The following is a 25,079-nucleotide window of genomic DNA, read 5'->3' on the forward strand; positions in this document are numbered from 1 at the left end:
TATGAGTCTCCTATAATTAGTATGTGGTCTCCGAAATTGCTAATATAGCTAAAGAGGTGGGAAAAGGATTTGCACTATGAGATCGCCTTAATTTCGAAAAAAAAAAATACCACTTGAAATATTTCTTTGAAATTCCCTATTGTAATCACTAGTTACAACATCACTATATATTCACTATTTAAAATTTAAGGGCCAAAAAAATAAAATAAAAAGTTCAAGAAAGGTATATACTTTGTGGTCCTTTGCACACCCTTATATCCTTGGGACCATTTTAGATTTATATAAATAAAAAAATTAAATTTAACAAAGTCTTGATTCTTGAAGAAATGATTTAGAAATATGATAATAATTGCACATTGATCTTTTTTTTTTAATTGAATAACTATATATTTTTTTCCCATGTTCCAAAAAAGGCTCTTCTTTTAATATATTTATTATATATAAATATATATAATCAATCTAAATCTAGATTCAATTCATTTTCTCATCAGAAAAGAAAAATGGCATTTGACATGTTTAGATCTTTACAATTAGGCCACACTCTCTATACCTAACAGAGGTTCACAGCTTTATGTGACCATCACTAATTTGAATAATTGACTGAACTTTTTTTTTTTTTTTTTAAATTGCCAAAAAAAAAAAGATACCCCAAATTTTCATTTAGAAGAAATTAATTTATACAATAATAGTAATGTCAGAAGAATAATAAATATGTAAATCAATAAAAATGTGATTATAGTTATTGTGGATGGGGTGTACCATTTTTTACTTCAATAATTAATGCACTTATTCCAAATTCTGCAATTTGGACAGAACAATATTGAATTATTTGATTTGAGAATCTTTCACATGAAATGACATTAAATAATATTATTACCTTTTGGCATGATATCTGTCGTTCTTTAATTATATTTAGAATAAATATAATTATATAAATCTTCAATAAAATTAACAATTAACAATTAGCAAATTTGATTTGAGTAATTATAATTCAATTTCTAATTGACTTTCAACTTTAAAATGTTATAATTATATATATATTTGAATTTAACATTAAGAAGCAAAAAGACAATACCACTTTTATTTTATATCTTTTCATTTACAAAAGGCAAAAATCAATAAATAAATTAATTAATTAATATAAAAAAGGGATCCATATGTGTTCAATCATCATCAATCTAATGTACTACTAGCTAGAATCCATAAAAGAAGAAATCAGGTCACCAAATTTGGTCCCATCAAATTACTTTAGATATGGCCAATATTAAAAATTAAAGAAAAAAGTATGCAAAAATAAATTTCCTTTGAAAAGTGTAAGATATGTATATTAATATACAAATATATTAATTGAATTGAAAATATATTGGTGGTGGATTAAATTGACAATTAATTAATAAATTTCTATTATTCTTCATTCTATTTATAGTTCTTGATTCTTAAATTGTCCAAAACTATTGACCTCTAATTAACACATTTTTCTTTTCTTTTCATGATTTGTTTATTTTAAACTACTCACTAGAATATTGTCCTCTAATTCCCACCAATCAATTTTCACCAAGAAGGCATATATGATAAAAAAATGAGTGGGAGAGAAAATTGCCAAAAAACTTTCTTTTCTTTTCTTTTTCTCTCCATTTGATCATATTTTAAAGTATGGGCCCCAAACAAAATTTTAATTAAATAAAAAAAACCCACAAAACATATATAAATAGGGTGGTAAAATCAATTTTTTAAAATATTATTATTATTATTTTTAATAGAAGTAGTGAAAGTCCCACATGAAAGCTCAACCAAAAGAATAAAAATAGAGGGAAAAAACAAGCATAGGACACTTGGGAACATTCTTGCCACATTGAGATTCTACAAAAGAGCAACCAACAAAGCTTCTCTAAGCACTTTCTATTCATTGTGTTTGGAATCATGTGTCACTTTGCTTTGTTTTCTTTGTCTAATTTATTTAATTCAACAGTAATACCAATAACTCAGAATAAAGCTATTATAAGATATTTCAAAGCATAGTCAAGAAGATCTAGGAAAGAAAAGAAAAGAAAAAAAGTAATAGGCTAATTCCATTGGAACCTTTCTATAACTTCATGATAAATAAGGTTGAGGAGTATTCTATGGTAGGGGCTTCAAAAAGAGCTCTATCGGTGGGGTTCTTTATTATCTCCGACTCATGAATAATTTTTAATGCGATTTTTTTTGTGATTGCGTATATTTTAGTTATTTAAAGCATCCTGCAAAAATTTCATAAAATTTCGAATAATTTACAGTGCTAAAAACTAGGTTCAAATATGTTATTTTCCACGCGCATAACAAAATTAGTCGCGCGTGCAATAATCTGTTTTTAAACTAGTTTTCACTATTGTAAATTATTCGGAATTTTATGAAAATTTGCAGGATGCTCTAAATAACTACAATATACACGATCATAAAAAAACAAACCATGCTGAAAACTATTCACGAATTAAGAACACAAAAAAGTTCTTTTAGAAACTCCTGTCATATAAATTTCCATAAGTTAGATATTATAAGCAAAAAGAATGACAGTTCATGGCTTTTCTAAAATTCATAGATTTTCTAATAATTCATAGACATTTTAGTAATTTCAACACCTAAGGATTTAGATTAAATTGTTTGAAAGATAGTTGGTTATTTTGATGAATAAATTTTGAGAGCATTCTTGATTTTTTTTTTTTTTTTTTTGTGATTTTCTCTAGTTTACTAGATGCATCTCTAATATATGACTAATTTGTATTTGAAATGAAAAAAAAAAATAGAAATTTTCCTGAGGTTATTATTGTCAAATATTGGTGACACCTAGTTGGGAATTAATTAAATTTAATTGGGTTTATTTTTTCATACCAAACCAACACATGAAGTTGCCTTCTTTGACACTAACATGTCACATGGTATACACCAAAAATTTTATAGCCACACACACATATATATATATATATAAATTTTTATATATATGTATTAATATAAGCCATTTAATTTCTCCTATAAAAAAGTCCTAAAAGCTTTATGTTTCTCTTTAATATCTTTTTCTGGCTTTGAATTGTTTCTCATGATGAATAAGAAAATTGGTAAAAAAGCATGCTAGGTGGTGAATGCTCACATGATGAATACACTTTTTCTCTAACTATTGAACAAAATCTTACCATCTAAGAAAACTTTTTCTTAAAAAAAGATTATTAGATGTATGAAAAATCTTCATATTGAAGGTTTGAGAGTTAGTTTCAATAAATTATGGCATTTCTATTGTTATAAAATACTTTAAAATTTTCCCTATTATTTTTGGATAAAATTAGGATAAATGGATATATAACTTGAAGATATATTTTTTTTAATGAAAAATCTTTTTTTTTCAATATAATTTATTACTTAATCATATAATGATAAAAATGGCAAACAACCTATTAACTATATAATATTTAAAATATAAAAATAGTAAATAGAGCTTCCCAACAATTGACCAAAAAATTAGTTGGGATATATCTTTCTCATTAGTTAATATGCTATATAATAGCTCCATAAAATCTTTGATTTGGATCAAGTAACAATTTTTTACTTTCGTTTTTAAATTGTCCATTTTTAGGTTTTTATTTTATTCTATTATTATTATTATTATTAAAGTAGCTTTGAAAAGAATGGTAGGATGGCCCTAGTAGGTTTGTTGCCATGTCATCCAACAGATGTGTGGGGCCACACATTTGATCAAATAACAACCGTTAGATGAGAAATTCTTTTTTTTTAATATGTAAAAAGAAAGAATAAATTGCGGCTAAAATATTCAATGTTTTCAAAATGTTGCATTTTCATACCCAATTTTTTCAGCGGTAAATATACTCAATGTCTTTAAAACATTGTATTTTTATACCCAAATTATTTTTTTTGCGATAAATATATTCAATATTTTTAAAATGTTGCACTTTTATATTTATTTTTTTTCTATTTTGAGAAATAATAAGAAAGCTAAAGAAAAATATAGGTTTTTAATTATTTTTTAAATTTTAAATTATTTTATGTTTCTTATTATTCCTCAAAATAAGTATTTTAAATTAAAAATTAATAAATAAATTATTGAAATTAATAAAAAAAATTAAATGATTAAAAATGATTTTTTCATCAATTTAAAATATTAGTTTTTTAAAAAAAGTGAAGGAAAAATATAAGTTTTTAATTATTTTGAGAAAAATATAAGAAAGTGAAAATAATTTAAAATTTAAAATATAATTAAAACTTTGTATTTTTGTTTAACTATTTTATTATTTCTCAAACATAATAAAAAATAAGTATAAAAGTGTAATATTTTAAAAACATTAAGTATATTTTTTGAAAAAAAATTTAGATACATTTCAAAAATAAATATATTTACAGCCAAAAAAAAAGATTAGAAATAAAATAAAAATGCAACATTTTGAAATCATTAAATATTTTAGCCGCAATTTACTAAAATCAAATAATTGTTTTTTGAGGAATCAGTTGAGGAGGATAACACTAACAATCCCCCAATTAGAATTTACATTTTTGTATAATTTTGTCAATTTTCCATCTAAATCTTTTATATTTCTCACCACCATAAGTCACAAACAAATATATATAAATATTATATTTTTATAATAATAAACCAATGGACTGAAAAGCTAATTGAAGAGGTGCTTTACATTTCAAGTTTTGATTTTTACACACACCCCAGTTCATAGGGGCACCCACACGCCTCTCTCTCTTAAATGTTCTCCCTCTAAAACACTCTCTCTCTCTCTCTCTTTCTCTCTAGCTTGCATGTATGGGCGTGAAGTTTATTAGTTTAAAAGGTTTGTTATTTAGAGCTCTGCATAAGTGGAGGGAGAGGTTTCTGAGATTTCAAAGCAGACCCAGACCCAGTTTGGTTTGGTCCCAAATTTGTGCTGATTTCTTACTATATTGATTAAATTACTGTAAAATAAGCAAATTTGCCAAATGGGTATTGTAAATCAAGAAGCGATCAAGCAGTTTCAGTTGCTATTGGAGCAAGGTTTGCTTTTCATTCCCTACAACCCATTTTGTCTTCTTCTTTGATCTGTAAATTTACTGACTTTATTTTATTCTTTTACTGAGTTTTGCAGCAGATGAGCCATTGAAGAACTCATTCAAGGTTAGACCAGACCAGACCCTCTTATGTTTATTAGTATATTTGCTTGATCTACTACATGTTTGGATTCTGAGAAAAATACAAGAAAAGATTTGAACTTTGAGTTGACTTGCAACCTTGGGAAAGAGAAGCCTTTATAGAGCTTAATACAACTCAAACATCAGCTTGCTTAAATTTGTGTACTGTTTTTTTATTATTAACAATCTAAGATCTTATTTTTCTTGGTTATTAATTCTTTCACGTCGTAGGGGAAGCTGAATTTGTATGTGAAAATGAAAGGTTTATAATATAGTACATATCTTTTTCATTAGATTGGTTGATTTGAATTTTCTCAATAGCAGTATCAAAGTAAAATTGGTATTAGTTTGTTGCCTTTTGACTTTCTGCAAGAGCCCCACCTGGTTGGCTAATTGGTCCATAGAAAATAATAAGATATTTAGTAGGTAACAAGAAATGATAGAAGTCGGTTCGCTAGTTTTTACTTTTTTCTAATGATGTATTTTTGAAGTAAAGTGGATCTTGTTTGAAAAACATAAGTTAAAGTGAAAATAATTTTGTCTATGCTTTGCATAAACTAAGTGCTAACAGTAAGTGTGTGTGATCTACAGAATGTGCATCAGGGGTATCCAGCTGAAGCATTGGAGCGTTTTCTTAAAGCAAGAGATTGGAATCTTGGCAAAGCCCATAAAATGGTTAAATATGTTTCCTTAATCTATGGGAACTTGTTAATCTCCTAAAGAAATCATTTGTACATGGCTGGAATTGTTTTACTAACAGCAATATTGTTTCAGTTGATTGATTGTTTGCAATGGAGGTTGCAAAATGAGATCGATAATATATTGTCGGTGAGTGAAAAGATTCTGATGAACGAGACATACCTCAATATGGATAGTGTTTCTTGCTTTGAAACCATTATGTGAAGTCATTCTATGCTTAGGGTAATGATTGGAGATTTATTAATGATTTACAGAAACCTATCGTTCCTGATGATTTGTACAGAGCTGTTCGGGACTCTCAGCTTGTGGGATTGTCTGGTTACTCAACAGAGGTATTCCATTGCTCTCATGAAATTATTTCGCCTTTCGATCTTTAGCCTTTACTATATTTTATTGCCACCATTGCCACTTTAACCTAGTAATTACGAGTATTCTATTTCGTTATGTCAAATATGTGTGTTGATCTTGAAATCTCAATCGTGATTAAGAGATGATTTTTAGTGATTAGCAGAATCCTGCAATCAAATTTATGAAATTCTTAATTTTCATGGTAATGTTTTTCAGGGTCTTCCTGTCATTGCTGTTGGGGTCGGACTCAGCACCTTCGACAAAGCATCTGTAAGGATAGTGTAATTTATTTACTGTTTAATTTATTTTATTTGGGGTTGGAAAGAAAAACAAAGTAATGTTAAGGTTAGCTTTAGTAACACTATAATGCAACTGTGGAAAACATTTACACAAGCCTTCTTATAAATGGTAGCGAAAATGTTTATTTAAAATACTGTGATTTGGGAATTTGTTTTCATGATATTTGCTTTTGTGATTCTCTCATTTCAGGTAAATTACTATGTGCAGTCACACATTCAAATGAATGAATATAGAGATCGTGTAGTTTTGGTGATTACCTCACTTTTGTCTTTTGTCTTTTTTTTTAAAATAACCTTCTCCTAGCCTCAATTTTTTTCATCTCTCCTATTCTCATTTGCTGTTTTTTGTTTTAGCCTTCTGCTACGCGGAAGTATGGACGGTATATTGGTACTTGTCTTAAGGTTTTGGATATGACCGGTCTGAAGCTTTCCGCACTTAACCAAATAAAGGTACTCATCCAATGAACACAGCTGTTGCAGTGGATGTTTTTTCAGTGAAAACTGTTGTGTTCCTTTCTTATACCACTTGTGGACATGATTATTCCTTTTATGTATTCTCCGATCAATGACAATCTTAGTCTTGAAATATAATTCCTTGGAATGAATGTTTTATTGATCATCTATCCGCTGAGGCCGTTGACATAAAAGTATTTTCAGTTTCTGTCATTTAAATGTAGCAAGGAAGTAGAGAAGATGGTATTTTTATCTTATGTCGTTCTAAAATCTACTGAAGTGGAATAGTGTCTTTCTATATGCATTTTTGCAACAAAGGCCCTGTTTTTCAGTTCTTGTTTATCGTTTCTGCTTTGTAGTAGCGTGTTACATGTTCCATTCTATTTTGTTAAGAAAACTCTGATTTGCAATCACCTAGCTTTTTTAATGTTTTTCTCCATCTGACACCGTGATTGATCCATATCTCCAACCTTCTGTTGCAGCTTTTGACAGTCATATCTACAATAGATGACTTGAACTACCCAGAGAAGACCGATACATACTATATCGTCAATGCCCCGTACATATTTTCAGCGTGTTGGAAGGTTTGTGCTTTACTGTAAAAGGAATTCCCATTGCTTCTTCTATAGCTGCTGTAATCCACAATTCGCTCGTCCAAGACACTGACTGAAAGGCGGAAATGCATTATCTTGAATTTCATGCAGGTTGTCAAACCTCTATTACAGGAAAGAACCAGGAGGAAAATTCAGGTGCTTCAGGGTTGTGGAAGAGATGAGTTACTGAAAGTGAGCATGTTTATCTTTGAATGGGGATTGAGCTTGTTCTTAAGATTTGGCCTAAAAACATGTTCTTTTGTTGGTTGATCTGACTTGGAATCTTGTCTGCAGATAATGGATTATGCATCCCTCCCACATTTTTGTAAAAGGGAAGGATCTGGGTCTTCTCGGCATACTGGGAATGGAATCGCCGACAATTGTTTTTCCTTGGATCATCCGTTCCATCAAGATCTCTACAATTATGTCAGGTTCCAAGCTGAGTCATTGGAGACTGCTCAACTAACCAAAGAAGGGTCGTTTCATGTAAAGTTCCCTGAGCCAAACCCCGATGATGCTGAGATTGCAAGAACGATTGAATCCGAGTTCCAAAAGTTTGGAAACAAAAACGGCCTTTCCAAGTCGATGAGCAACCTGAGAGTTAACGGTTCATGAAAAACTTGCACAACGACAGATTACCACCACCACACGATGAGTCCGGCCGTCGATGATGTTGAAGCCCTACTAGTAGATTGGTAAACACACACAAAACCATCGTTTATAGATGGAGAGTTCTTCAATTATTAATGTAATAGTATGTATTTGCTTGCATCAACTCGATGCAGGTGTTATAGGACACAATACTGATCTGGTTTAGTTTAAACACCACCAACTTGGGTGGATGATCGATCATATGTATCCTTGTGTTGTTAGAACATGTAGGAGAAACGATGGAGCAAGTTTGCTCATACACATGCTAATTGCTTCTTGACTAATCCAGCCTTATACAATCTATATAGCCTTTTTTGGGCAACTCCAGCTCCCAAATGGGACCAATTTTATCTAAGCATAACAATATATTTTAATAGCCAACGTACAATGGATGCAAAAAAAAGCTACAACTTGATAAGAGCAGAAAAAATAGTTAAGTAGCCTTCCATTAGAAAAAATAGTTAAGTAGCCTTCTATTGGATAATGTAAAATTATATTTTTTTTACCTAAATGAATAGTATTTCTTTATATGTAGTGTAATACTATTCATCAAGCTATAAATATTTTATTATTTTTTTATAAACTTTTGTATATATATATATGAGTGTGATACTATTATTTTAATTATTTTATTTTTTAAAATAAATAAAATATTTTTAAAATTATAATATATAAATAATGTAAAAAAACAGATGTATGGTATAATGTAAAAATTTTGAGGTAAATTATAAAAATGTATGTTTTTGTGATATATTTTATACTACACTTTCTTTATAATATTTAGCTAAAACTCATAAAAACATCTTCTATCAGCTCCTTTATACATATATTTATAATAGATATGCACAAACTCCAATTAATCTATATCCATATCTACATTTACATATCCTTTATATAATATTTTAATTTTTTTTTCTTTTTCAATTATTTTATTTTACTTTAAGTAATAAAATATGTTTATGATGTAAAGAAATATATAGAGAAGCTGATATATGGTATAATATAAAACTTAGAGGTAAAATAGAAAAATGTGTGTTTTGATGAGGTATTTTAAAGAATGGACTAGAGCACCCAATGTGAGGTAAAATCAAATGCATATTGGCATAGTTTTTCTCATTAAGAAAAATGATTTGCTAAAGATGGGCAGCCTTAAAACAACTCTTCAAAATTAGTGAAAGGTGAGTTTCTGATGTAAGTCACAATATTTGTTAAGAAGCAACTAGTGTGTCATTAAGGAATACTAAAACCCAAATTTTTTTGAAGAAAAGAATCGGTGGAATTCATGTAATTTGGGAAAACATTCATATATGCACAAGTACAAACTTCTATGGGTACATAGGAACAAAAGAAAGAGAGATCAAACCAAATGCATCCCCAGCCCACATTTTACAACACCTGTGGTAAGTTTTCTGGGGAAACTATCTTCTTCCATAATCAGTATAGTTCTTTGTATTGGTGTATTACAAAATATTTTAGCACACCAGTGAGTGAGGTTTGTAGACTATCTCGACTGTTTGTAGCAGCTATAAGCAACGGCCACTGATAGAGCAGCACAGGCAACAGCTAGAGCTGCATATGTATCTTCACGCTCCCAGCTCTCCAACCATGTCGGCATAGAACAAACCCTTCGTGTTGAAGACCCTTTGCCACTATTTATCCGAGAGACTAAATTTCGGCTGTTCTTTTTCTTATCAGCTATCACTTTCTTTGATTTCTCGTTTGCATCAGAACAATGCTTCTTCTCAGGTAACACAGGGTTTTGACAGCACGAAGAGCTTCCGTACTCCTGGCAGCAGCTCATAACCTCGGCTGAGGATCTAATAGCACCATTGTTTGAAAGAGTTCTCTGTGTTTGTACCAGCTCACTCATGTCCTTTCCGACATTAGCTTCGCCATTCAACTGGAGTCTCTGGTACTGAGATTCTTTTTGTTCTTCCTCCGATAAACCCATCTGACCCCTGAATCAGGACTCACATTCAATGGATATTTTAACAATTAGGTCTCGAAAGAACAAAAAAGATGCTAGAAATTTTAGAAAGAGTAATCATTTTGATCAATCACGCGTTCAACTCTACTCAAATTCAAGTTATGCATCCGATAATTCTGTTTAAAGAGACCATAAAATGATCATTCCTCAAAGCACATGAGGTAAAACATTGGATTCAGCCACTTTGACAGCGAATATATACACCATTTAAAAAACTATGAAGTAAAACATTGGAAAAAAAAATATTACTACCTCCAAAGCCTATCTACAATTTCTCCTTTCCCAATATGCAGTTCAAGTAATGCAGATACATCATCTGGACTAACATATCCATACCTGTAGAAACATAATCAATGTAATAGCATTGATCAGCTACTGGTAAATATAGACATTTAAGACTTCCACTCGAAAAGGAATAAAACTACTATTGAATCTTGCAACAAAAGGAAACATAAAAGATAAATTAATGAATTGACATAAAAAAATTCTCTCTCACCAGTGTCCAGTTACTTCTCCCTTGACATTTGGTCCAAATATAATCACATTTCCAGCATATTTATGCCCTCCAATGTGTGAACATGGGCTAACGGAAACTTTTCCTTGCAACGCAAGCATTTCTATTTCATCCCTGAATCTACTGACCAGCGCTGGCCCACAAACTCCACATCGGCGATCTCGGGATCCATGAGAACATACAAATATATATGAACCTTTTAGTGTTTCTGGAGTCCCAGGCAGCCATTCACCATCCTTCACTAAAACTTCTTCAACAAATGTGTCAACATCAAAATGTGTCAACCTCCTGCATTTTGTGTGTGTGTGTGCGCGAGTTTATGGTCAATATTAACTATCAAAGAATGGGGTTAGGTTGCCTGTGAAGTGGAGTTGAGTGGAAACTCCAACCGGATTAACGGAAAAGGAGGAGCTCGTAAATAACCTGTATCTGATCATGTCTGGAAAGATCAACACATCCCCATTTGATGTTTCAGTTCCATCATGTCCCTCGCATATTGTTAACCGAGTCTAGAAAAAAAAAACCAAAAGACGATGAGAAAAGGTTAACCCCAAAAGAAACTGAACCAAAAAGAAAGAGAGAAATCAAAATTTATGTCATACTATTGTAAGCTGTAAGAACATAGAAAAGAAAGAGAGAAATCAAAATTTATGTCACACTATTGTAAATGTGTAAAAACATAGAACAGCTTTATTCCCAAACATCTGTAGATTAAACTTATCTGCCGACTGATTCTTTTTCAAATTAAAACAAACTTCCATAAAAACATCACTATCTACTGACAAAGATTTGATGGTGTGATTCCTTCTGAAGCATCAGGGAAGTTCCTTAATCACATATTTAATATAAAGGGATCATGTATATAGTACAAGTTCATAAGCATGGACAGTGGCACTGATATCAAGCCATAAAGATGAGTGTGAAAAAGCATCCAGGTTAGACATGAACATAGAATATACTTTTTGATATGTTGAACGGAGAATAGACTTGTGATTCGTTTTTAAAGATGGAAGTGAAATAATAAGCCTAATAGACACGTAGGTCAGGTATCTCCATAAACGGAAGATCCTAACTCTAAAGCCAATGCCTTAAAGTTTTAATTCTACACCATAAAATCAACCAGATAAAAAAGGAAGAAAAAATAAAAAAAACAAAACCATAACAAGACAGTTCATCTTATCTTAGTAGTTATCTTTCTAGTTCATGATCAGCTCCCACCTTTTCCTCATTAATTCATTCTATAACGAACAATTAATTTGTACAAACAAATTGTTTATTTCACTCATAAACTTCTCTACACCAAAATCCCAACTTTACAAGAGAGGCAACTCAAACGGTGAGACTTGTGGTTTGAGGGAATCTAGCTTCGAAAACAAGCAAAAGCCTTACAAAAACAAAGGCCATTCAAATTTACCAAAACTAAGGAACTCCAAAAGTAACTCTATTTAAGGAATGTTCAAATCTTTAGTCATTCATATTCCCTAATTACACCAAATAGGAATGAAAACAAAATCAATCACAAAGCTTGTAAAACACAGTAACATACACAAACTCTTCAATCACTTTAACTTAAATCAATCAATCCATGAAAGAGCAAATACCCATTTCGATTCCATAAATTCAAAAATCAAATCTTAAAACACAAGCAATGAATAGAACAAACCAAACAAACCCATTTGAGTGATCGAAATCGAAAACCGACCCGGATCAAAACCCACAAACCTCTTTCTTCATATCGGACTTCCTAGCCAAGACAGCGGCGGAGAGCAGCCTCGGCAAGCGATCGAACTCGGCAGCCTCGATGCGAGGAGGCCAAACCTGGGGATTCTTGTAGCAGAGGAAGACATGGCGCTGGTACAAGTCGACGGTTCCGACGAGTTGGGTGGTTCGGAATTCAGGCCGGGAGAATCCGAACTCGGCGTCGCTGTTGCTGCCACTGGTGTCGGCGAGTAAGCCTTCGTTCTGAAAGCTTCCGGAAGCGCTTCCGATGTGGGAAGTTGGGTCGCTGAGGAAACTGTCTAAAGGGTCGGAGGAGACTGTGATTGGTGAGGATGATGATGATGGGTTGGCATAGGTGAGGGGACCGTCGTCTCTGTCTCTGGCGCTACCCATCATAGGTTTGAGCAGTGAAAGAGAGAAGTTGTCCGTTCCAGTGGTGTGGGAAGGGAAGTGAGGAGTGTTGAGTGAGAGAGAGTCTTTGGTCTCCGCCGAATCGAAGAATGTGACACACGTGACCTCTCTCCTCTCTCTTCTCTCTTCTCTATGCCTCACTCTCTACACTCTCACAAATCACTATTCACCAACTTTACTATATTTTTCTTCTTTGATTCTAAAACTTAGAGCATTTGTTCAACTATAATTTTTAAAATACATTTTTAAAACACATATTTTTCTACTTTAATTTTATTTATATTACAACGTACATCAATTTTTCTATATAATTTAAATATTATATCTTAATAAAGTAAAATAAAAAAGAAATAATAAATATATATACTAAATAAGAAAGAAAGAAAAATAATAATATTAAAATGATATATAAATGTAGATGTGAATTAATTATAGTTTATGCATAACTATTATAAATATATATATAAAGAAGCTGATGGAAAATATTTTTATGAATTTTAGCTAAATATTATAGAGAAAGTGTATTATAAAATACACCACCAAAACATATTTTTTTTATAATTTATCTCAAACTTTTACATTATACTATACATTAGCCTCTCTATTTTTTTCTCTACATCATTTAAATATTATATTTAAAAAAAATTATTTTATTCATTTTAAGAAATAAAATAATTAAATATAATAGTACTACACTCATATATATACAGAAAAGTTTATAAAAAAATAATAAAATATTTATAGCTTGATGAATAGTGTTTCACTACATATATAGAAATAATATTCATTTAGGTAAAAAATATAAGTTTACATCACTCATTGGAAGACTATTTAACCATTTTTTTTCTCTATATTACAAAGAATTAGACATTTTAGCTCCTCCATTGGGAGTGCACTACAAGAACACTTCCAACCACCGATATTCTACTTCATCTTTTAAAATACCTCACCAAAACATCAATTTTTCTATTTTATCTCTAACTTTTACATTACATCCTATATCGTTTTCTTTATATTATATTTATAAATATATTTATTAATTGAAATAATAAAAAAAGAGATAAAGACTAAAATAATAATAAAAATTATTTGAAGGAAAGGTAAACCTTAACTACATATGTAGTTGGAAATATAGTGAGTTAAAATAAAAGAGTGATTTAGTTCATCCAATGAAGTGTGTTTTTTATGATTTTGAGCTAAATTTTATTACTTTAGTTATTATAGCTCATTTATTTTAAGTGTTTTAAGGTGTCCAACACCACAAGATGAGTCACCCTATAATTGATTAGTAATACTCCATAATAAATATTAAATTAAAATGTATAGACCCTATATTGAATTTTACCAATAACAATATGTCACTTTCTTATTATATTGGACACCAATAATGCCCCTTAGCAATTCTCGTAGTTTTTATGAGCTTATATCATTTTCTTCCCACTATTAAAAAAAGAAACCTTTAATTCAAATTTAGTCAATAATATGAATTTTCATTCCACTTTGGGGTTGAACAAGTTTGTGAGAGGCTTTTATCAATTTACAAAATATATAGTTTTGTTTATAATTTAAAACTAAGGTAGCAAAAAATGTATAATCTCTATATATTTATTTATAAGGACATTTGTAAAAATTATTTAAATATTAATCTTAAGATAATTTTTTACTAAATAAGTTTACTGACACACTTTATATCTTAATGAATTTAATTATATTATGGGAATTTATTGGACAACTTGTCTTGAATGGTAGTTTATAAAGAACTATTAAATTATTACAAATGTAAAAAAATGTCTTTTCTTATTGGTTACTATAATATATGAACTGCCAACTTTATAATTTTAATTTAATAATATTTTTTTTATATACAAGGTTGTATTTGAGTAAGTATCATTCTCATTCAAAATATATATATATATATATTTATACTAATAGTTGATTTGATTGAATGAATTCGTATTAAAATTTAAAAAATATATTAAAAATTTATATCGGATTCGATTAATTCGTATTAAATTAAGTTATTTGAATTATTAAATAGATGGGTTAGACTAGGTTCTTTACGTATAATTATTGTTAACTAATTCATGATATTGTGATTGATGGTAAGTGTGTAGAAATAATAATGTTTTTATATATTATAATCATATTTTATGTTAATTTTCATTGCTTTCCAAAGAAATTATCTTTCATTATTATTGTTTGATTTAGCAAACAAACCAATGAATTAGATATGATTGACCAAAGTATGTGTGGATTAGTATTGAAATGTTATAGATGAAAATGAATGAGAAATCTTTAATAAGGAATATGTATTAATCAATATTTTTTTAATTAGGAACAACTCAAAAGCTTGGTAAATGGACAATTTTTTAGAACTTTGAGCAATGAAAGTGAGATTTCACCATTAATACAACTTTCTTTTATGACGGTTTGTTTTGACTAGTTGAGTAATATTGGAAAGTATAAAGAGACTTATGATGGATGTAATATCAAACTCAATTGTATAAAATTGTTTACTTTACTCTAAAGGTGTTTGTTTTGAGTAATTGAATGACATTGGAAAGTGTAGAGGGACCTAAAATAAAAATAATATTAAACTGAAGTATATAAAATGATTCATTTTACCCTCAAAATACATGTGGGGCTTATAAAAATTATTAACTTTACCCCTAAAAATTTGAACAGAAGTGTTTTAGATTCTCATTCCTACATTCACTTTACCACATACCAAAGGGGCCAAAAATTATTAACCTTACCCTTTAAAATTTTGAACAAAATGAGAAGTATTTTAGATTCTCATTCTCACATTCACTTTACCCCGTACCAAACAACCCCCTAATGTTATCTTACTTGCCAACCTAGTGTTCTTCAATGTCTTTCTTAATCTAAGTACTTCTATTAATGTTATCTTGCTTACCTAATCTAGAGTTATTCCATGTCTTGAGTAATTTTGTTTAAATTTTACATAAAACATTAAAGTGAGGTCTTAATTTTTTTATGAAATATTAAAGTGTAGTTTTATCAAGACATTAAGATCCCCTTTATTATCCTAGATGTTTAGCACTATAGATTTTATAACATTAAATTATGTAAATTATTACACATGAGATCTACCTAGATACATAGATGCCTCTTAGCATTATCCACACTCCATAGTACCCAAAGTTTTTAGATATGGTAAAAAAAAATTAAGAGAATCCCATCTATTCCTAAATATGCTTTCATCTTAAGATTGGACACACTTAAGTGAATCCCACAAGTTTTTTTTTTTTTTTAAATAAAAAAAAAAAAAAAAAACCTCTAATGGTTTTCAAGAGGTAGTTGTTGTCATTGTCAATCTCTCATATGTATTCACAAATAATTTAAGTTGGTACACAAATAACATAATGATATGACCAAAATGGAGAAGAAGGAACACTATCACAAGAAAATTTCAATCAATAATCTACAAAATGGCTGTCTCATATACAACAAAAAAATCACACTACCCCTTTGATTGATCACTTCCATCCCAAACTCAACTTTTTTTTCCTTCTGCACAGATAATAACAAATTTGTTTTAACTGCAAACTTCTAAAATGCAGACACAAACAGACATCTTTCCTGTCTTCAACCATTTATTCACAATCTCATAAAAGGTTGTTGTTTTGCAAGATCAAAACATCTCACAGGGCTTGCTCACCAGGGAGGAAAGAAGGAGACCCACCTTCAATCTGATTCTTTTTTCGATTGAAAATGCCGCTGAGATTAGGCAAGAGTGCTTTCTTTGAAACAGATGACTTCTCTTTGTCCAACTTTCGCGTCTCGATGACTTTGGTTGGAGGGTTTGGATTTTGGACTCGGTAGTGGTGTGGGGATGATGATGATTCTGTTGACATCTCTGTTTCTGCTAATATGCGAGATGCAGCTTCGGCTGCCTTCTTTTGCTCGCGATCCCGCCACCTTTTCAATTCTCCCTCTACTGCCTTCTTGGCCGCTTCAGCCATCTGTGCCTTCTTCAGTGCATCCTCTGTAGCAGCCTTCGTATCCTCGATCTCTTTCTGGATTGTCTCTAACCTCTTCAGAGCCTCATTTTCACTAGCCCTCACAGCTTCCACCTGCGCCATGGCAGCAGCCACTTTCATGTCAGCTAATTTGTCAGACTCCTCAACTTTGCGGCTCAAAGAGTTGAACTCTTCCCTTGAGATTGTGATATTGGCACCAGACTCAGAGGTCGAGGCTCGTGCAGCATTAGTTTCATCGGATAACGCCTTAATCTGATCAAGGGCTCTTTCCTCAGCCACTTTAGCTTCCTCAGCTTCTTCTAGAGCAATCCTGAGATTCTCTTCTGCTTCTTTTACAATAACTTTGGTGGCTTCAGCTTCCTTCTTCAATTCCTCGGCTTTATTCTTCATTTCTTCTGCTTCCCCTTTTGCATTTCGAGTTTCCAACGTTAACTGGTCCAGCGTTGATATCAAATCATCACAAGAACCTCTGGTTTTGGACTCTTCTGCAAGGCAAGCTTCAAGCTCAGATTTATATTTCCGAAGTTTAACATGCAAGTTACCAGCAATGGATTCTGTTTCCGCTTCTTTTTCCTTCAGTTCAGCGTGCTCTTTCTTCACATTCTCTAGTTCCACCTTCAGAGACTCAACCAAGCTTCGGAGTGAGTTTTCCTCTTCTGCAACTTTCTGTAGCGACCCTTTTGCACCGTCCAGCTCCAAAGTGACAGTTCTCACAGAATCCAAATCAGAAGCTTTGGCATTCTCCAGTTGCTTTTCCATAGACCCAATTTCATTCAATGTTTCAGCAAGCTGTGCTTCAAGACTTCTAGAAAGCTCTGGATCAAACTCCTTTTTCAAAGCACTTAATTTTTTAGCTGACTCCTCTAGTGTGGCTTTGTGCCACTGCCTCTGTTCATTCTTCTCCGAAAATATCTTGGCTTGCTCCTGCTGGGCTTGCAAGGAAGCAAGTTTAACTTGCCCTATTGACTCCTGCACAGCTGAAATTTCCTTCGCGAGCTCACCAACTCGTTCAACATTAGCTTTTGCAGCATCTTTGGCCTCTGCTTCTTGTTTGAAGGCAGAAACTTTTGCATCCAATGACACATCACAGTCCTGACGAAGTTTCCTTAATTCTTGTTTTGCAGCGTCAAGTTCGGTAATTACTGTCATGTACTGAGTTCTTGTTGTTTCTAAGTCTTGTTTCCAGGCACCATCTTTTCCCAGAACGCTGTCGCTGTCTGCTTCTCCAAATTGCTTCACCTGATTCTTAGCAGCTTCAGTTGCCTTGATTGTAGATTCCTTGGATTCAATCAGAGATTTCAGCTTCTGGGTCAGATCATCAACTGTGACCTTAGCCCTTTCAAGCTCAGCAAGTGCCTGTGATTTAGTAGTTTCGGCACTCTTTAGTTGTTCCTTCAACTTGTTCAGTTCTTTCTGGGTCAGATGAAGCTGTGTCTCCTTGGCCAATACCCTCTGCATTGAAATCAATAAAATATTGAATCAAACAGACTACAGACACCTACATTCCAGAAGTAAATATAAGCAGTATTTTGGAGAGCAAATATTTTTTGCAGCACTTATAATCTCAAGAGTCAAGATGCATAAGCTTATCAATTGATAAAATAAGAGAAAAATCAAAGATTTCATCCAAAAATTAAAAAATGAGAGAAAGCCACTTTTCCCTCTCTTCCTTTCATATGTAAATCGTCAGTTGTATCTAATACTTACATACATAATTCTATAGAAATGATTATACATTCAAATGCCTGAGCAAGGCATGTTACAAAAAAAACTTGGAATTGGAGAACATAAACATGAATTCCGCGAGGGTCACACCCAAACTATGATCTAAATATAGGTTCTTGATCACTTGATGGCAAGAACTTCTCTATTGATTGTGAGGAACCAGATAGGTTTACTTATATCAAGAAACAAACATGCCTGTAAATGCTTAAAAGAAGCTAAAGTACCTCCGCAGAATAAGGTTTTGTCTTCTTAATGGCAGGTCTCTCCCCAGAGAAAGCACCTTCACCAAATAATGTGACTGCATCTTTCACAGATTGGAAAGGCGCCCTGGTGTCTATCTCTCCCACCTCCACCTTATTAGGAGAGTCTGTAGCATTCGAACGGTCTTTTGCAACCATACTGGTTTCTTCGTAATACACTTAAACCAATGTCCTCCTGTTGAAAAGTACAAAGGAACTATAATTTTGAAAAATGAAGATAAATACAAAAAGGGGAAAAAAGCACAAGAGGGCAACAAACACCATAGATTAAACAACAGCGTGCACATCAAACTCCTTATCGAAATCCCCCTCATGACTCACACTCAAACAAACAAAAGTAATAACAGTTTTCGTTTATATCATTGTGATACAGAGCACAGTAGGTGACAAAGTGAAAACAAACTATCACAAGCTTTTCACCGACTATCTCGTCGTGGAACTGAACTGATACATCTAAAATCATAAGAAAGTCATATACTATATAGCATGTTCTAATTCCAAACTTGTTGAGCATACATGTCAGAAACTTTTTACAAAACCTTATACCTTAATCATTTAAAAGTTTATCATATTTTGATACCAACTCAAGCTAATCATGTCAGCAATCCTAGGTAGGTAGTTAAGAACCAAAGTCCTACTGAATACCAAATCAATGAGTCTATGGCTTATCCTTCACACCATCAGCAATTGCAAAGATAGTAATTTCTAGCTTAAAGAGTGAAGGTTTTATAATTCGTATTCTGACAATGTATTGCTACTGCGAATAAAAAGGCTCAACACTAATCAACCAAAGATAGAGAGTTTAATTCAAGTCATTAACTACTTGTAACGACACAAATGGCATAACTAACTCCATAGCTTCAACCATACATTAAAATAAAAATTAAAAATTAAGAAGTACACACCTACCAACCAAAGAGATGTTAAAAGTAAATTATAAAGGGTACTGTTTAATGATTTTGAAAACAATAAAAATCCAATTTTCATTTTCATCTGTCAAAATCAACCATTATATCAGGAGAAATAACCTACACCCCCAAAACCTAAAACAAACAACATATGAAAATTAATGTTCACCAGCCAAACAAAACATAATCTAACTCTGAGCATTTATTCAATGAAAAGGTTCTGAAGTATCAAAACTAATGCTTTCAGAAAAAAAAAAAATAAAGGTACTGAACTATGCAAATACCATACCTATGCTTTTCTGATTCTTGAAGCAAATGAACCCAATTATATCTCAATCACTCTTCCAACGCTGAAACAGAAAATAATAGGAAAAAGAAAGCCAACTTTTCAGATGATGATAAAAAAAAACACCTTTAGTCTCAACAAATAAAGCTAATATATATAAATAAGCAAAGATATTGAGCTTAAATAGTGAAATTAATCAAACCCAGAAACCCTAATAATCAAACCAGAGAAAGAAAGAACGCACCACAAACCCTAGAATCACCAGAGCTCAGAAGGGGCAGACACCATTAGAAGAAGTCACATGCAAAGATTTTGAATGATCCCTCATGGATCATCGTGCGCTTGAAAAGTCAAAACCCTCTCAAACACGTCTTCCACCCAAGAAGACCAAAACCCACCAAGAAAACACTTTCTAGCTCCACAGAACTCCCACAAGACCCGAAAATCTTACCGACCCAGATAACAAAAAGGGGTCTTTCTTTCAAAACTCAAAACAAAAATTCAAAGCTACAAACACATTCAAAAAACAAAACTTTTCCTTTGACGAGTTGCTTCTAATCGGCCAAAGAGAGTTTTTTATAGTGTTTGAAAGAGAGATACACACAGAGAGAGGAGGAGAGAGAGGAAAGCAAGAAAGAGAGATGTTTGAAAATTCGAAAGCTGTTTGAGACAAATTTATATCATCAGCAACGATGTTCTTGAGAGAGAGAAAGAGATGTGGATCAAGTGTATCACTTTTCCCTGAGCTCTCTTTATCATTCATTCATGCATTCAAAGGTTGTACCTTTATTACTAAAAAATTACCCTTGACAAAGGTACAACAATGCAATTCAAAGTTGCCACCTTTAGGAACTATAATGCCATATTATAGTGCCACGTCAGCAAATGGCACCGTTCAATGCGTTAGTCTGACTAGTGACCATGACCCAAAACAAAAGTAAAGTGAGAGAGAAATAGTTTGTATTACTATATATATAATAGACTTAGTTTGGCTTCTAGTTGTGTCTCTCACTATCCCCTATATATCTTTATCTATGTGACTATATCTATATATATACATAGTTTCTATTCATATTCATATGTGACATGTCACACCACTTGGATTTTGATCTTTCTTTTCAATTTCATTTGAATAATTGAGTAGAGTAGTAATTAATGACTATGTACCATTGTGCTAATGTGGGGCTTTTGTTATTCAATAATTGATGCTCTAAAAATGGCTTCAAGAACAAAATCTACTCATAAGATATTTATTGTAACAATACTATACATTTAATTGAAACTTATTTATGTATTAGAATAAATCTAAGATTTTATTTTTATTTCATTTGATTTTTTCCAATTAAAGGAGAATCATGTTAGATTAAGTATAAAATATAATAATAATCTCATAGTGTTTTCTTTTCTTATCTAAAATTTTCTTAAATGTGTAATTGTATTTATAAAATATAATAATAATAATTTCATTTGATTTTTTTCCTTATTCGGTTTGTAAATTACTTTATCGAGGTTCGATTAAAGAAGAATCGTGCTAGATTAAGTATAAAATGTAATAATCTTTTCGAAAATTCTCTTAAATGTGTAAAGTGTAAATCACTATTCATAACTATAATAAAATATGTTTTTTTAAACAAGTATTTGAATTAAAACTTTGATTAAACATAAGGGATCAATGTTGTATTAACTATTTTTATAAATAGTATTATTTTCTTATTTTAAAAAATACTTATTGATATACTTGTTCAATGTAAGTTTATAGATTTGGTTCACAAATCATTAAAGTTCTCTTTTCTACTTTTTACTTTCAAAGACACATTACAAAGACAATTTTTTAAGAGTTTAGGGTTGAAAGTTGAAACACCAAAGATTGTTTTTTTTTTTTTTTTTTGTCATAATGAATATTACATTATGTATGAAAAAAATATTATTATTATTATTATTATTATATTTAGTTATAATAAAAAAGTCATAAAATTGTGTTTTAATGTTGATTCTTTTTAAAAAAAACTTTGTAAACAAATTAAAAAATGCTGTCATAGAAAATAAAAGGACAACATATTATAAGTGTTCATTGTATCATTTTTCTTCATTTATTATTATTATTATTATTATTTTGTTTTAGTTAGACTTTTTATATATTAAAAAGAGACAATAAAGGAGGTAATAATTTGTCCTTTTGTGTTCTATTCAATGGTAAGGTATAGTAGATGCTTTTATGTTCTCTCTTGTATTTTACTCATTGGTGGTTAAAAAAAATTATGTGATTCTGTGAACGGTGAGAATAAAATAATAGTATACTATATATAGGAATCTTTGTTGCATATCCAATGGGTTCAAATTGCAGGAAGTTTCATAATTAGTAGAGATGTTATAAAGCATCTATTCATTAAAACACAGGCCCATTTCCACATAACCAATCCCATTAAAGAAGGATATTAAGTATTAATTAACATATTAATATAAAAAGGAAGCAAAATAAATACTATTTGTTGGTAAATACTATTTGTTGGTATGTATGTTCATGAAGCATTTTAATCCAATACTATATTAAATTTAAATATGTGGGGCCCGATATTGGATTGCATCAATAACAGTACGCCACCTCCTTGTGTTATTGAGTACTGTTAGTTCCCTTAGCAATTATCTTATAAAATTATTATAAATGTTGTCTCTATGGATTTGGTAACTTGGTGAATAAACCAATTTAATTAACTTTTGGTTACATGGGAATTACACAAACAAATAGCTCAAAATTGGACTAAATATGTATTTATTTATCAAAATTTTATAACAATATAACCATTATTATACTAGTAAATATTTGAGCATATTATATGTATTTTGGTGCTCTAATATATTCAAATTGGTCATCGTTGTTATTACACATGATTTGATGAACACTATGTATATATTTTTTGTGATATGCTATATTTGTTTTGGTTATTATTATTATTATTATTATAAGAGGATTCTCCGGTGCACCCAAAAAGAGGCACACCTTAGTGTTTTTGGCTCATGAAGTATTTTCGGTGATTTTTTTTTATGAATGTGTACGTTATAGTTATTTAGAGCATCTTGTAAATTTTCATAAAATTATAAATAATTTACAGTGTCGAAAATAAGGTTTAAACAAGTTAACTTCCACATGCATAAAAAAAAAGGGTCACACATGCAACAAATTATTTGAACTTTCTTTTTTATAAATTATTCGAAATTTCCAAAAACTTTGCAGGATATTCTAAATAACTACAATATACACAGTCATTAAAAAAAATTGTGCCGAAAATATTATATACTTATTTACTTACATATCTCATGTTATGCTCTTTTTTAAGAGCTAAAAAGTTTATTATATACATTGTGATTGATTATGCAAAATGTGTCAACCAAAAAGTGACAAAGGTTTTAGGTTAATTCAAAAGATTTTTCTTGTATAATCAATCACTCCTGGCCAAAAGGGCATGATGTATCCTATTTAATCCTTCTTCTCAAATAGCACAAGTGCCAAAAGCAAGATATTTAAAAAAAAAATACAAGCATTCTATGCTCTCAAAGGATATTAGCATGGTATTTTTTGGGGAAGAAACTTAATTGTCACTTAAAAGACTTGGTGTCACATTGGAAATGGAAGAGAAATAAGGGTTTCCAATGATCCTTGGCCACCACATTTGCCATCTTTTCTCCTAAAGATAAGGAATATAGTTGATATATTAACAATCTCAAATTTCATTTGTTTTGTAACCCAAAATTTTAATACTAGCTGCTCACTTTGATTGTATTTTGCCTATCCCTTTAAGTTTTTTTTTTTAACATATAGACTCATGTCGTGGTACTTTATAAATGTCTTTACCCTTCTCAATTAGGGAAGTTTTCGCCGTAATGTTTCCACTAATAGTTCGTGTGCCTTGTGCGATTTTGGCCATGACTCAAATGCCCACACAAGTTTTCTATATTAGGAAATTTTGTTGAGTTAAGTTACACCTCTTTCTAATTTCAGAAGATTAGCTTTTCTGGTTGTCGTATTATAAATTAATATTTTTGAGGTTAAGAGACATTGAAATTGTTGATGTAACAAATATGTCTTTCTATAATTGGAGGTATGAGCCGACACTAGGTGGTTTTTTTATCCTGCTCCGGTGATGAAGATCGCATTTTGACTCGTCGGGGATACTTGCAAAAAAGACACTCTGATGCCTAAGTCAGTAAAAAATAATTTTAATGCCTTTGTTTGGATAAGAATCTCACATTTATAGAACAAAAATGTAAAGTAGTTAGTTGGTTCAACCGAACCCTTGACTGGTGGAGGAAAAATAACTGAATTTCCCTCCAAAATACGTTGATTTTAAATTATGTATTCGGAGATCAAAGGCGCAGACCGCCTCTGTCCCGTAACTTCTGCCTTCGAAGCTTCTGCAGATCAAAACGATCTGTTTTGAATATTCGGTAAATGAGGAAAGAACTTTGGGCCAGATATTTTGGTCCCAACAGAAATTAAGTTGAGAAAACTAATGTAGAGAGTTCAAAAAAAGTCATTGTGAGATTAGAGCATTGGTTAGCTCCAAGAAAGTTGTTCTTAGACATGTAGAACTTTTGTAGCAAAGTAAATTTTGGTGTTCCTTGTGTAATTCAAGCGATCATTGGTGATTTTCATTGTGAAAAGATATTCTTAATATAATTGTGCATGTTGTTTATCTTTCATTTTGATTGTTTTAACATTAATTACTTGTTTTGTATTCTGTTTTTTTTTTTTTTTTGACTATTTTGACATTGTTGTGCCAGTTCTTATAATTCATATTATTATAAATGTTAATATTCTATTTTCATATATTCTTTCGGTCTTTCGGCAAAAGCACTTGCTCTTTTAGGGCGACTTAATTTGGCTCAAGGTTGTTAACTCCCAATTCAAGCCACATTCTTGCACTCCCTTTTCTTAGTTTTGACTATTAATAATAAAATTGTTCATGTAAATGAGTTGGGTGTCTTGTTCTCTAATATACAAGTTTTATTGTCTAATTTTTCAAGGTAAATCTATTCCATTCCATGTCGGTTGCCTTGATAATAAAGTGGC

The 25,079-nt window shown here is 31.1% G+C and overlaps 3 protein-coding genes across 5 annotated transcripts; 1 reads left to right on the forward strand and 2 right to left on the reverse strand.

Moving 5' to 3' along the window:
• The first annotated feature begins 4,695 nt into the window (after nucleotides 1-4,695).
• On the forward strand, nucleotides 4,696-8,481 carry LOC133783329 (SEC14 cytosolic factor-like). 2 transcript variants are annotated; one of them, XM_062222939.1, is made up of 11 exons: nucleotides 4,696-5,020; nucleotides 5,115-5,140; nucleotides 5,746-5,829; nucleotides 5,929-5,982; nucleotides 6,108-6,185; nucleotides 6,418-6,471; nucleotides 6,691-6,750; nucleotides 6,855-6,950; nucleotides 7,436-7,537; nucleotides 7,658-7,738; nucleotides 7,841-8,481. In XM_062222939.1, the coding sequence occupies exons 1-11, from the start codon at nucleotides 4,966-4,968 to the stop codon at nucleotides 8,159-8,161; spliced, it is 1,011 nt and encodes a 336-aa protein (XP_062078923.1). In that variant the 5' UTR covers nucleotides 4,696-4,965; the 3' UTR covers nucleotides 8,162-8,481. The 2 variants fall into 2 exon arrangements, with proteins under 2 accessions (XP_062078923.1, XP_062078922.1); XM_062222938.1 differs by having other exon boundaries at nucleotides 4,697-5,020; nucleotides 5,112-5,140.
• A 946-nt stretch (nucleotides 8,482-9,427) lies between these two features.
• LOC133783330 (uncharacterized) lies at nucleotides 9,428-12,970 on the reverse strand. The gene is made up of 5 exons (XM_062222940.1): nucleotides 12,421-12,970; nucleotides 11,122-11,207; nucleotides 10,681-10,986; nucleotides 10,437-10,520; nucleotides 9,428-10,155 (listed from the first exon to the last, which is right to left on the reverse strand). Exons 1-5 carry the CDS (start codon nucleotides 12,811-12,813, stop codon nucleotides 9,699-9,701), a joined length of 1,326 nt encoding a protein of 441 aa, XP_062078924.1. The 5' UTR covers nucleotides 12,814-12,970; the 3' UTR covers nucleotides 9,428-9,698.
• A 3,276-nt stretch (nucleotides 12,971-16,246) lies between these two features.
• On the reverse strand, nucleotides 16,247-20,632 carry LOC133783331 (WEB family protein At5g55860). Of its 2 annotated transcripts, XM_062222941.1 has the most exons (4): nucleotides 20,256-20,632; nucleotides 20,015-20,075; nucleotides 18,782-18,992; nucleotides 16,247-18,284 (listed from the first exon to the last, which is right to left on the reverse strand). In XM_062222941.1, the coding sequence occupies exons 3-4, from the start codon at nucleotides 18,953-18,955 to the stop codon at nucleotides 16,494-16,496; spliced, it is 1,965 nt and encodes a 654-aa protein (XP_062078925.1). In that variant the 5' UTR covers nucleotides 18,956-18,992; nucleotides 20,015-20,075; nucleotides 20,256-20,632; the 3' UTR covers nucleotides 16,247-16,493. The 2 variants fall into 2 exon arrangements, with proteins under 2 accessions (XP_062078925.1, XP_062078926.1); XM_062222942.1 differs by lacking the exons at nucleotides 20,015-20,075; nucleotides 20,256-20,632 and having other exon boundaries at nucleotides 16,247-18,330; nucleotides 18,782-18,994.
• Between the last annotated feature and the right edge of the window lie 4,447 nt (nucleotides 20,633-25,079).

Source organism: Humulus lupulus, chromosome 6 (assembly GCF_963169125.1).
Source record: "Humulus lupulus chromosome 6, drHumLupu1.1, whole genome shotgun sequence".
Classification (NCBI taxonomy): Eukaryota; Viridiplantae; Streptophyta; class Magnoliopsida; order Rosales; family Cannabaceae; genus Humulus; species Humulus lupulus.